This window comes from Lampris incognitus, chromosome 21, assembly GCF_029633865.1.
Source record: "Lampris incognitus isolate fLamInc1 chromosome 21, fLamInc1.hap2, whole genome shotgun sequence".
Classification (NCBI taxonomy): Eukaryota; Metazoa; Chordata; class Actinopteri; order Lampriformes; family Lampridae; genus Lampris; species Lampris incognitus.
Genome location: NC_079231.1, coordinates 13,079,463 through 13,091,764, shown reverse-complemented (window position 1 = coordinate 13,091,764; position 12,302 = coordinate 13,079,463). Strand labels below are relative to the sequence as shown.

At 44.8% G+C, this 12,302-nt stretch overlaps 1 protein-coding gene across 2 annotated transcripts in view; it reads left to right on the top strand.

Moving 5' to 3' along the window:
- LOC130131342 (histone deacetylase 4-like) overlaps positions 1-12,302 on the top strand; it is an 84,774-nt gene that overhangs the window by 33,821 nt on the left and 38,651 nt on the right. For both annotated transcript variants that reach the window (XM_056301003.1, XM_056301002.1), the window contains 2 exons: positions 3,685-3,995; positions 12,083-12,233. In XM_056301003.1, coding sequence (XP_056156978.1) covers positions 3,685-3,995; positions 12,083-12,233 — 462 coding nt within the window. The remainder of the gene's footprint in view (positions 1-3,684; positions 3,996-12,082; positions 12,234-12,302) is intronic.

Here is a 12,302-nt window from a genome sequence, read left to right as displayed (position 1 = left end):
GTTATGGCTTTTGGTGTCGGATTTTTATCTTGGTTAAATTCTCTAATGCCAATACTGGTATCAGCCTGATATCCGATAATCGGTATCGGTATCGGCATCGGCACCGGTACCGGTGCATCCCTGCACTATGCCATGGTAAAAGTCAGTTTTCAAACAAGTTTTCTGTCAACATAATATCAAGTGCGTCTTTTTACACTACGTTCCTTTGATTTAGGCTGCTGCTACTTTAGGTTGTGCCAAACTCCTTTTTCGAGTTTCGATGTGCTCCTCGTACTGACTGGTTCTGCAAATGCAGGCCGTATGCAGCCATGCTGCAGTCTCAGTTAACAAGCCCCCTCCTCCTCCCGTTTATGACAACCAACAAATAATGGATGTTGTAATATTTCCAAACAGATCTTTCTTTTTTTTTTAAATGGGCACAGGGGCAACGAACTTCCAAAACCAGCATCTGCGTAATGTATCTGAAGTGCTCTAAAGAAGTAATGGCATAGTTGCTACTTTGTTTAAAAACAGCCAAGCTTGGAATTCTCAAGGGGGGATATACCGGATCAAAGGAGGAAATGAGAAAAGCACAATGGAGGGAAGGAATGACCTAATGAAGAAAAGTAAAACCCGTTCCTTGGACCAGCCGTGTGTGTGTGATGTCCATTGAATTGGATGGGGGAAGAAACACGATTAACTTGTAGCTGGCAAGAAGAGCCATATGCCCAGACCAGATGATGACTTCTGACTAATGTGTTGTTGTCGTCCCCCACACGATGAGAGAAGTCCTCGAGGAACCGCTGGGTGTTGTTGTTCTGCTCCCCCGTGGCATGGATGCTGGTGGCCCAGGGACCAGGGGGGGGGTGTTCATCTGCTGTGTGCGAACCCAAAGGGGGAAGTGGCTTTTTATTTTTTTTATTTGTCTTTATCTTTTTATTATTATATTTATATTTTATTTTAAATAATTTTTTTTACATTTATTTATTCCTTTATCTTTTTAGGGGTGTCTCCCCCGGGGATAGGCTCCAGCATCCCCGCAACCCCAACTGGGATAAGCGGCTTGGATAATTGATGGATCTTTATTTTCTTTGGTTGCTTGTTTTTTGGGGGTTTTTAAACATTTTTGAACATCAATTCCTGTCACACTTTGTTTGAGGGGGGGACCTTTGAGCATCGTTGGCAAGTGATGCTATTTTTCTTTCTTTTTTTTTTCTGCTGAGTTGAGAGCAGTTTTCAGAAGGTGCCCTTCACTCCAGGTGGTTTATGAACAGTCTTCAGTTGATTTAAGTGATCATTTATCAACGCTTTCTACCTTCGGCTCCGGTCCTCAAACTGCCATATTTTTGGAGATTGAAATGTACTTTAAATTAAGATTTTTCCCCTACACTCTGTGTGTGTGTGTGTGTGTGTGTGTGTGTGTGTGTGTGTGTGTGTGTGTGTGTGTGTGTGTGTGATGGTAGGTAGTGGATGTTGGAAGCAGAATTTTTGGTCCTTGGTATAAAATTGGAAGGACATGGTGATATCTGCGTTCAGTTCAGTGGTACCAAGACAGATTTGCATCTTTATGTCCTTTAATTTCAGCAACCGAACTGCAACACCGGTCGCTTGCCTGTAAAAATGATTTTAGCTTTTTTTAATTAGGTAATTTACATTGTTATAGCCTTCATTAAGGGGGGGGGGGATCACTTCTTAAAAAGGTTTTATTTCTTTAAGGATGTAATTATATGGGAGATACCGCACTTCAGTACCCTTATACAGGCATATTCTGGTACTGCAGCTAATTTCAGCCAATTTTCCACATTAATGTAGCAGACATTGTAACAAAATTATCACGTGACTGAACCCAAATCTCATCCACAATGATGTAAGTTATGTTCACAGGGTGATGAATCAATACATTTATTAGCTGGCGCTGGTGACGTCCCGAGTGCATATTGATCCTTTAAGCGTGTTGCACGCATGCACACATTCTTTAAATCGCCTCATACGGCACATGTTATACATGGCAGCGCTCTCATAACCCGATATAATTTGCTAACTCACCTAGTTCAAGTGTAAACTTGACTGCGGATAACACTTGCTCTGTGTTGTCTCATGTAATTGGTTGTGTGAAGTGTGTGTGGTTGTGTGTGTGTGCGTGTGTATATATACACCGTGTGGCTGCAGCTTATTAAAAAGCATGCCAACGATGGCTGCGTGTTTGCCTCTTTATTAACGCAAAGTTCCAAGCAAGTATCTCTGGCTCGCGCCGCGCTCTCGGCAAACATGTAGGTAAACAATCAGCCAATCGGCTCCCTATTTATTCAGATTTAATAGAGAGGAAGCCGCTTGATTGGGAGGCTTCCTGTGCAGTGATTTGTGGGTGGCTGGCCCGGACCGAGGTTTGCACCACGGCGGGGTCAATGCAATCTTTGTCAGACGCTGCTAGGCTCCCGTGTTTGAGTTGCAGGATCTGAGTCAGGCGGACAGTGCAGCGAGGAGGCCTGCCGGGTTGTTGATAAGGGGTTCATACTGTGTTTGTGCATGTGTGTTTGTGCATCCCTTCAAAGTTAGAGAATGGATAATTGGTATAGACAAGTAATGTAAAGCAGAATTTACTGGTACCGTAGTTTAACTGCCAATACGGATTCCTAATAATACTTTAATGTGGCACTTTATTGATCCCCACAGGGGAATACTTCTTGACGCTAGCTTGGCTAGCATGGTTAGCTGGAGAGCTGATAGTGGATTGGATGTTCCACTCAAGGACCCTTCGGCAGAACCACAAGGCTGATTGATTATTTTTGCTCGACAAACACAGAGTTGGACTATTGACATGAAAGAATTGGTGGAATACAAATCGGTAAGGACGTCTGGCGTCGTCCCGCTGGGAATAAGAAAGCAGGAGATCGAGTGGTGGAGTCCTGACATGTAACATGTAGTTCTTGTATTTGTATTTTGTTATGGGGGGGGGGGGGTCAGGTTTAATCAGGCTGTCACCCCCTAAATATCAGTACTGATTTTATTTTATTTTTTATACTATACTAGTTCTGCTTCTAAAACAAACTTTTTCCAGTTCTGTTCTGAATGAACACATAATTTGTAAAACAAATATATATATATATATATATATATATATATATATTTGTGGCTTTTTTGAATGAAACCCAAACATTTTTCCAGTTATTTTCTACATAAATATGATGCAATGGTGAACATTTGAAGAGCTTATTTGAAAGGAAACCCTAGGTTTTGTTTGATGTCTTATTTAATATTGGTTCCAACAACAGGGACAGTGTGGTGCCAGTGATGATCCTTTTTTCAGTGCTGTGCTCTGTAGGCGTCCCTGGTCAGGGAGAAGAAGCATGACATCATACCTTCTGCAAGATGTGATCTAATCCCATTTAGCTGCAGGACAACCTCTCCTCGCAGGTTTACAAGAAAACCACTCAGCCAACAGGGTGCCATGCAGGAGCACTGTAATGAATATGAACATATTACTGACTGTTCTGTTTCGACTTGCCTTGTTGTCCCCGCTCTCCTGCCCTTCTTGCTGTTGGGATTATCTTTGTGCCTCCTAGTTTATCCAGGTAGGGCTGGTCATAGGACATAATGTGCAGCAAAGAGTCAAAATTGAAATGCTCTTTCTCTCTCTGTCTCGCTGTCTTTCTGTCTCCGACTCTCTCCTTTATTCTTCCTCTCTCGCCTCCTCTCTCCCTGCAGTGGACATCAACTCGGCGCTGCCCCTTCGTCTTCCTCCAGCTGCCATCCCCATGGACCTGCGTGTGGACCAGCAGCTGTCCTCACTCTCTCCGCCCGGCCAGCAGTCCTCCGGTCAGGGGTCTTTGGGTGGGTCGGGGCAAGCTGGTGGAGCGGCGGTGTCGCCTTCGGCCCGCGAGCAGCAGCTGCAGCAGGAGCTGCTGGCGCTGAAACAGAAGCAGCAGATCCAGCGGCAGATCCTCATCGCCGAGTTCCAGCGCCAGCACGAGCAGCTGTCCCGCCAACATGAGGCCCAGCTGCAGGAGCATATTAAGGTAGTTTTTTTTAAAATTATTATCTTTCATTTAGTGAGTCACTTTTTTTTAAGCTGCTTAATCCAGTAGTGTCATGGTGGTGCTGTAGTCTATCCCAGCAAGCAACTGGGCAGACAGGAAGACACTCTGGGCAAGTTGCCAGTCCGTCACAGGGCTCACACATACAAGTACTTAACTACTCGATATAGAGCAATATAGAGTCTCCAATTCACCTGATGTGAATGTCTTTGGACTTTTGACGGAAACCAGAGTACACTTCGAGAACATACAAACTCCACATGGAGGAGCCACTCTCAAACGCAGGACCCTCTCGGGGGGAGACATCAGCGCTAACCACTAAGCGACTGCATGACCACTTACTATCATTATTGTCTAACTTCAGTTTCAACACTGTTGAACTCAGTGAGGTTTTTTTTCTTTTCAAAGGGCGCTTGGCATGTATTGGCGTTACGGTCATTTGACCGTGTCCGAACAGAAAGTATACTCGGGAGTAACGCAGAAGAAAGAGCGAATAAACGCCGTCTATATATGTGTTGTTATAATCAAACCACCGGGGTTAGGGGCCAAACCTATTCAAACCATGACTGAACTAAACCCATTTAGAGCATGACTAAGCAGTTCTTTGGGGTTTAAATCATTTTAAGTGAATTTCATCAACAGCGAGGCAGTTGCATTAAGGCACATTTGCAGAACAGAGCTCTGACCTAAAGGACAAATAACACTTAGCAAATCCTCCGACCGTAAGCGGTGATTTTAAGGTGTGCGAGTCGCTGTGTGTGTGTGTGTGTGTGTGTGTGTGTGTGTGCTTGTGTGTGTGTATGTGTATTTCAAAATATGTAAAAGGGCTAGCGAGGTGGCATTTCCACAGACGTTGCCCACGCTAAAGATGCATATGCTTGTGGTTATGAAAGGTGCTTTGGACTAAAGCGTCCATTGAATGACATTATGTTGGGAAGGCCACACTTGGTGCATAGCCAAACTAGAAGTAGGGGTTTTTTTTGGGGGGGGGGGGCCTTTTTCTCCCCTATTGTGTCCGACCAATTAGCCTATTTTCCGAGCTGTCCTGGTCCCTTGCCGATCCGGGGCGGGCTGCAGACTACCCCATGCCTCCCCCGATACATGTGGAGTCGTCGCCAGCTGCTTCTTTTCACCTGACAGTGAGGAGTTTCACCAGGGGAACGTAGTGCGTGGGAGGATCACGCTAGTCCCCCCAGCCCCCCCCCCCCGAACAGGCCCCCCGACCGACCAGAGGAGGCGCTAGTGCAGCGACCAGCACATACCCACATCTGGCTTCCCACCTGCAGACACGGCCAACTGTGTCTGTAGGGGCACGCGACCAAGCCAGAGGTAACACGGGGACTCGAACTGGCGATCCCTGTGTTGGTATGCAATGGAATAGACCGCTACGCTACCCGGACGCCCCGAAGTGTGTTTTAAAATGTAGAGCGATGAAATTGTTAAAAAAATGTTGGTACTAATTTTAAAAAAAAAAGGCTTATTGTAGAGAGCACTTCAACACTAGGTCAAACAGAAGATGGGAAATATACTCCCGAGTGGGTGCGGAAGGCATTTTGAGTTCTCATTGCGAACATGTCTGGATACTGTGAGCCTGGGTTTATATTTGTCACATATCAAACGAGAGGAAAGCAGCATTGGTCTAGTGTCATAGATGAAGTCTCGATGACTGTCTTCATTCATTGTGACCTGGAAAGACAAAAAGTGGAATCCGGATCAGTCAGTCTAAGTCTCTGCTCAAATCTTAAAACGTCTGGGCCCAGGAGAGCACTGGGGCTGTCCTGTTAGGGCCGGACTGCTCAGACGTTTTAATGACCCAGACTCCAGTAGACACCATGTATGTAATATCTTTTTTTATGCATGCTCAATAATAGAGATAAGGAAGTCACAGAAAGTTGAATCAGCTCATGTGGACACCGGGTATTGAGAGGAACGTTTCATCACTCATCCAAGTGACCTCTTCAGTCTCAACTGACTGCAGCTATCCCCACCCTTATAAACAATACAGTGGCGTAACGACCAAAAACAATCAGTTTCATATGCAAATTAATGTGAGCATTAACTAGCATTTCAGTGGCCATGTGTACTAGTCACAGAGGGTTGGGGAATAGTTGCAATCACAGCATTGTAAGATGGGGACAGATGTACTCTTAGCCCCCCCTCGGTTCAGGGATGGCTGTTCCCTCTTCACATAGACAACCTCTTTGACTCCCCGTTCAAGCCAGCGTTCCTCCCCATCAAGGATGTGCACATCCTCATCCTTGAAAGAGTGGCCACTGGTCTGTAGACGGGTGTAGACCGTGGCATCCTGGCCTGACGTGTTAGCTCCCCTGTATTGTGCCATCCTCTTGGCCAGTGTGTTTGGTTTCCCTGATGTACAAGTCACGGCGATCCTCGCGGCACTTAACGCTGTGTTGTTTATAAGGGTGGGGATACCCGCAGTCAGTTGAGACTGAGGAGGTCACTTGGATGAGTGAGGAAACATTCCTCTCTCAATAAACGTTGTGTCCAGATGAACTGACTCCACTTTCTGTGACCTGTAGGGAACAGACCCCCAGTTGATAATATTTTCCCCCAGGGACCTCCCAAAATAAAGATTTTTTTTTTAATTGATGATTTAGTGTTGAACTGTAATATTGTCCCCACCACATTTGGCTATTCTCTAATTTTCTGTTGCATTGAATTATAACTTAACTAACCTGTTGCTCATTTTACTGCCAAGTCAGCAGCAAAATGGAGTTGGCGTTTCCTAAAGGACCCTTTATCCAGAGTGTCCTGAGAGCAATATAAATTGTGCTACATGCAAATACAGCTTTACTGCACAGTTCCTGTTATGGCAGTTAAAAGGTGTCCAGAAAGGACAAAGTTGATTATGCATTAGCTATGCCAAGGTTTTTACACAATAGAAAAAGGATAATATACAGTTTTTTCATATAGGCCAAGGTTTCTGCACAGCATAAAAACACCTTAAACAGAAGAGCATCAGGGACACCTTACCCCAAGTATTACAATACTGCAGCCTCATAATGTATAAAAGTGAAATAGTCATTGTTTGTTCTGGCTGTCTGACTCTTTTCCTTTTTTTCCCTTTTGCTTTCTTTGTCTCGTTCCTTATTATTTCTTCCTTCCTTCCTTCCTTCCTTCGTCGAGTGGGCTTACTGCCCTCACATGTGTTTTGAGGGCAGTAATGATGTGCCATGCTGTGCTAAGGCCCCTTTGGCCTGTGGTGGGGCTGAAGGACCACTCAAGTGGAAGCCAGTGACGCACAGACTGGTCAGGGAGGCCCAGCCTCAATCAGCCCCTTTCACAGCCTGTGTGTACACACACACACACACACACACACACACACACACACACACACACACATACCATTAGTGTACAGGAGCGCTGGGCATTCCCACCCGCACCCTATCCCTCCTCCCCTTCACGTGCATTAAAAGGCAAAAGGATACAAGGGTCCAGCCTGAGGTAGGACAAAAAGCCGACATACTCATTAAGGCTTTTATTTTTTCCCCTACACATATCCTCCCTCCTTCCTGTCACCTTTAGCAACCAGTTTATGCACAGGCGTATTTGAAACATTTGACTTCCCATAATGGTAAACACAAGTGCATGGCCCAACAACAGAGTAGCTATTTAAGCTTTATATTAAAAAAAAAAAAAACCTCAAAAGTCGTTAAAGAGTATTGAGACAAAATTAAGTCCAATTAAATTGATCAAATATTGCCATTGGGTTCTTGGTGATAGCGTGCCCAGAGCGGAGGACAGACTGTTGACTCCTTAAGTCTTGGCAAATCGAAGAATGGTGTCATTATGGGGCTTGCTGATTGCACATAAAGAGTATCTGAGCAGAGCGTTGCCTATTTATTGATGTGAGCAGTTATTACGGCGTATTTGAGATACATCATTTCTAATGTATGTTGGCATAAAGGAAGGTCAAGACTAACCGTGTACGAGGTATTATGAGTGAGCAGAAAGGCGCTCTGTGTTTCAGTCGACCAGACTTTATTTAGAAAAGCATATTTTTTGGGGGGCCCCCCCCTCCTTTTTTCTCCCCAATTGTACTTGGCCAATTACCCTATTTTCCGAGCCGTCCCAATCTCTGCTCCACCCCCTCTGCCGATCTGGGGAGGGCTGCAGACTACCACATGCCTCCTCCAATACATGTGGAGTTGCCAGCCGCTTCTTATCACCTGACAGTGAGGAGTTTCACCGGGGGAACGTAGCGCGTAGGAGGATCACACCATTCCCCCCAGTCCCCCCCACCCCACCCCACCCCCGACAGGCGCCACAGCCGACCAGAGGAGGCACTAGTGCAGCGACCAGGGCACGTACCCACATCCGGCTTCCCACCCGCGGACACGGCCAATTGTGTCTGTAGGGACGCCCGACCAAGCCGGAGGTAACACACGGGGATTTGAATCAGCGAGCTCCGTGTTGGTAGGCAATGGAATAGACCCCCACGCCACCCAGACGCCCTAGAAAAGCATATTTCTTGCATCAAAATGCAACAGAATGTGCTTTACACAAGACTAAGTTAGAAAAGATGGAAAAATAAAAACACTGGCATTTACCTACACCTAAAAAGTGAGTGTGTGTGTCTGTGTGTCTGTGTCTGTGTGTGCGCGCTGATGGGCAGCGGTTGACTCCAGGACTTTTTGTCAGGACACAGTGAAGTTGATGATTGCGTAGTATTGGCTGCTATGGCAGTTAAACCTGTTTTGCTTTGGTTGTGAGACCTGACTACTAGACTCTCCCACCACACCAGTAGGTTTTATGCTGTGCCATTACAACCTCGTAAGTACGATTTTATGTCGCAAGCATTAGGCTGACGCATGTCTCCATGACGGTTTCCAGGAAGTGAGCAGGTGTGGCTCTATGTCACCCTTAAGCCTCATCCCCCAATGCATTGTTAATGTTTATTTAAAAGCTCGGAGCTCATGGCCAGAGGTTTTATAGAACTGCAAAAGGTTTTATTATATTGCTTCAAACAGCTGTCAGACTTGATTACTCCAGATGGCGGCTTTAAGAGACCCCGAGCAGAAATGTAAATATGTGGTTAATGGCTAGCAAAAAACAAAACAAAAAAAACAACTACTCGATGGAGTTGAACAGACAATAAGTTTTCAAGAGGTAATGTGGAATCTGTATGCTGATGTTACCATGCTCCTCCTCGTCCCACAGCAGTTCTCCAGCTTCGTCATCCATCTTTTATATATATATATATATATATATATATATATATATATATATATATATATATATATACACTACCGTTCAAAAGTTTGGGATCACCCAAACAATTTTGTGTTTTCCATGAAAAGTCACACTTATTCACCACCATATGTTGTGAAATGAATAGAAAATAGAGTCAAGACATTGACAAGGTTAGAAATAATGATTTGTATTTGAAATAAGATTTTTTTTACATCAAACTTTGCTTTCGTCAAAGAATCCTCCATTTGCAGCAATTACAGCATTGCAGACCTTTGGCATTCTAGCTGTTAATTTGTTGAGGTAATCTGGAGAAATTGCACCCCACGCTTCCAGAAGCAGCTCCCACAAGTTGGATTGGTTGGATGGGCACTTCTTTGAGCAGATTGAGTTTCTGGAGCATCACATTTGTGGGGTCAATTAAACGCTCAAAATGGCCAGAAAAAGAGAACTTTCATCTGAAACTCGACAGTCTATTCTTGTTCTTAGAAATGAAGGCTATTCCATGCGAGAAATTGCTAAGAAATTGAAGATTTCCTACACCGGTGTGTACTACTCCCTTCAGAGGACAGCACAAACAGGCTCTAACCAGAGTAGAAAAAGAAGTGGGAGGCCGCGTTGCACAACTGAGCCACAAGATAAGTACATTAGAGTCTCTAGTTTGAGAAACAGACGCCTCACAGGTCCCCAACTGGCATCTTCATTAAATAGTACCTGTTAGAGCCTGTTTGTGCTGTCCTCTGAAGGGAGTAGTACACACCGGTGTAGGAAATCTTCAATTTCTTAGCAATTTCTCGCATGGAATAGCCTTCATTTCTAAGAACAAGAATAGACTGTCGAGTTTCAGATGAAAGTTCTCTTTTTCTGGCCATTTTGAGCGTTTAATTGACCCCACAAATGTGATGCTCCAGAAACTCAATCTGCTCAAAGAAGTGCCCATCCAACCAATCCAACTTGTGGGAGCTGCTTCTGGAAGCGTGGGGTGCAATTTCTCCAGATTACCTCAACAAATTAACAGCTAGAATGCCAAAGGTCTGCAATGCTGTAATTGCTGCAAATGGAGGATTCTTTGACGAAAGCAAAGTTTGATGTAAAAAAAATCTTATTTCAAATACAAATCATTATTTCTAACCTTGTCAATGTCTTGACTCCATTTTCTATTCATTTCACAACATATGGTGGTGAATAAGTGTGACTTTTCATGGAAAACACGAAATTGTTTGGGTGATCCCAAACTTTTGAACGGTAGTGTGTATATATATATATATATATATATATATATATATATATATATATATATATATATATATCTCAGACATCCATGTGGGAAGCCCAGGATGTGCCTCCTGCTGACAGGGTGAAAATCTGCACGAGGTCCCTGGCTTTCTAATTTCCACTGTCCTTCTGAGTGTTTGCAAAAACATGCGAGCTTCTCTATGGTGATGTGGAACAGCACATCCTCATGACTGATGATAGGTAAAATGCAGAGGCATAATGGAGAGGTGTAGGCTTCACACGTGTTGTCTTTTTAGTTGCAGCAGTGATTTCTCAGTCCGGTCATTGGGGACCCACAGCACTGCTGGTCTTCTGTTGTCGCCTTCAAACCACAAACTCATGCGTTTGTGGTGTAGACATGGGAAGTCGAGCACATGATGTGCATGGCAATCAAGTGGTAAAGTCGTGAGGACACTGTTGCGAAGCAACTGAACAGACTTTAAGTCATGAAGCCATGTTGGCTAATGATTTAGCTACCTGTTAGCGGGTCAGTGTCGTACTTTCAAACGGGCAATGCAAAGATTTAATTACGGAAGAGAAAAAAAGACAAGACCGTCCATCCATCCTTAATCCAAGCCGCTTACCCTACTAAGGGTCGCAGGGATGCTGGAGCCTATCCCAGCAGTCATTGGGCGGCAGGCGGGGAGACACCCTGGACAGGCTGCCAGTCCATCAAAGGGTCAACACATTCACACCTAGGGGCAATTTAGTATGGCTGATTCACCTGACCTACGGGGAGAACATGCAAACTCCACACAGAGGACAACCTGGGATGACCCCCAAGGTTGGACAACCTCAGGGTTTAAACCCAGGACCTTCTTACTGTGAGGTGACCATGCTAGCCTCTGCGCCACCGTACCGCCAAAACAAGACCATTGAGAATATAAACATTTCCTTCACATATATTGAATTACTAAAAAAGCCTTTATATGAATTAAACTACATGATGACTATACTTGCAATCCATTGCAAAACATTCGTCCGTGGGCTCCGCCATTTTTCGGAAATGTAGCAGTCATGTTACACCTTGTGAAGTCAGAGTTAACTGAGAACTTCCCCTTCTGAAGTCATCAAAACCAAAGCAGTGGTTGTTCATATGGACTCCGGTGAACATGGTCTTTATATTGGTGAATATGGTGCATTACTGCCGCCAACTCTTGAGTTGCACGACTCTGGGCGAAAGAAGCATAAAATGTCAATCTTATGTTTTCTCTGTTTCTTAGCTTTCGTTGATACTGCATGTCTCCCTCCGGTCCGCATGTTGTTGCCTTCTTCCCCTTTGTGTTTTACGTCCACAGAAATGTGTAATATATCAACCCCATGCTCGTGGTATGCATGTGCGGCCTCATATGCGTGCTGGAAGAACACGTGACGCAAGCGATACGGGGATCTGCTTTTCCTACCGCGCTCTGTAACACCACGAGCAGTCAAAAGCTCTGTTGGAGACCTCTAGGACTGGTTTTAAAACCCACAAACAAATCAGGACTTAACATCCTTTAAACGCTCCCTGAGTTTTTTGTGTTGGGGGAAAAAAGGCAATCCAAGCTAAAAAGTGACTCTTTGGTTTTGTTTCACCTCTGCAGCAGCAACAGGAGCTGCTGGCGCTGAAGCACCAGCAGGAGCTTCTGGAGCACCAGAGGAAGATGGAGAACCATCGTCTGGAGCAGGAGCTGGAGAAGCAGCAGAGGGAGCAGAAGCTGCAGCTGCTCAAGAACAAGGAAAGAGGACAAGAGAGTGAGTCCCACGCAGCCTGACTTAGCAATCAGGGTTTTGTTTTTAATTTCACCGCTTCTTGCTATTAAT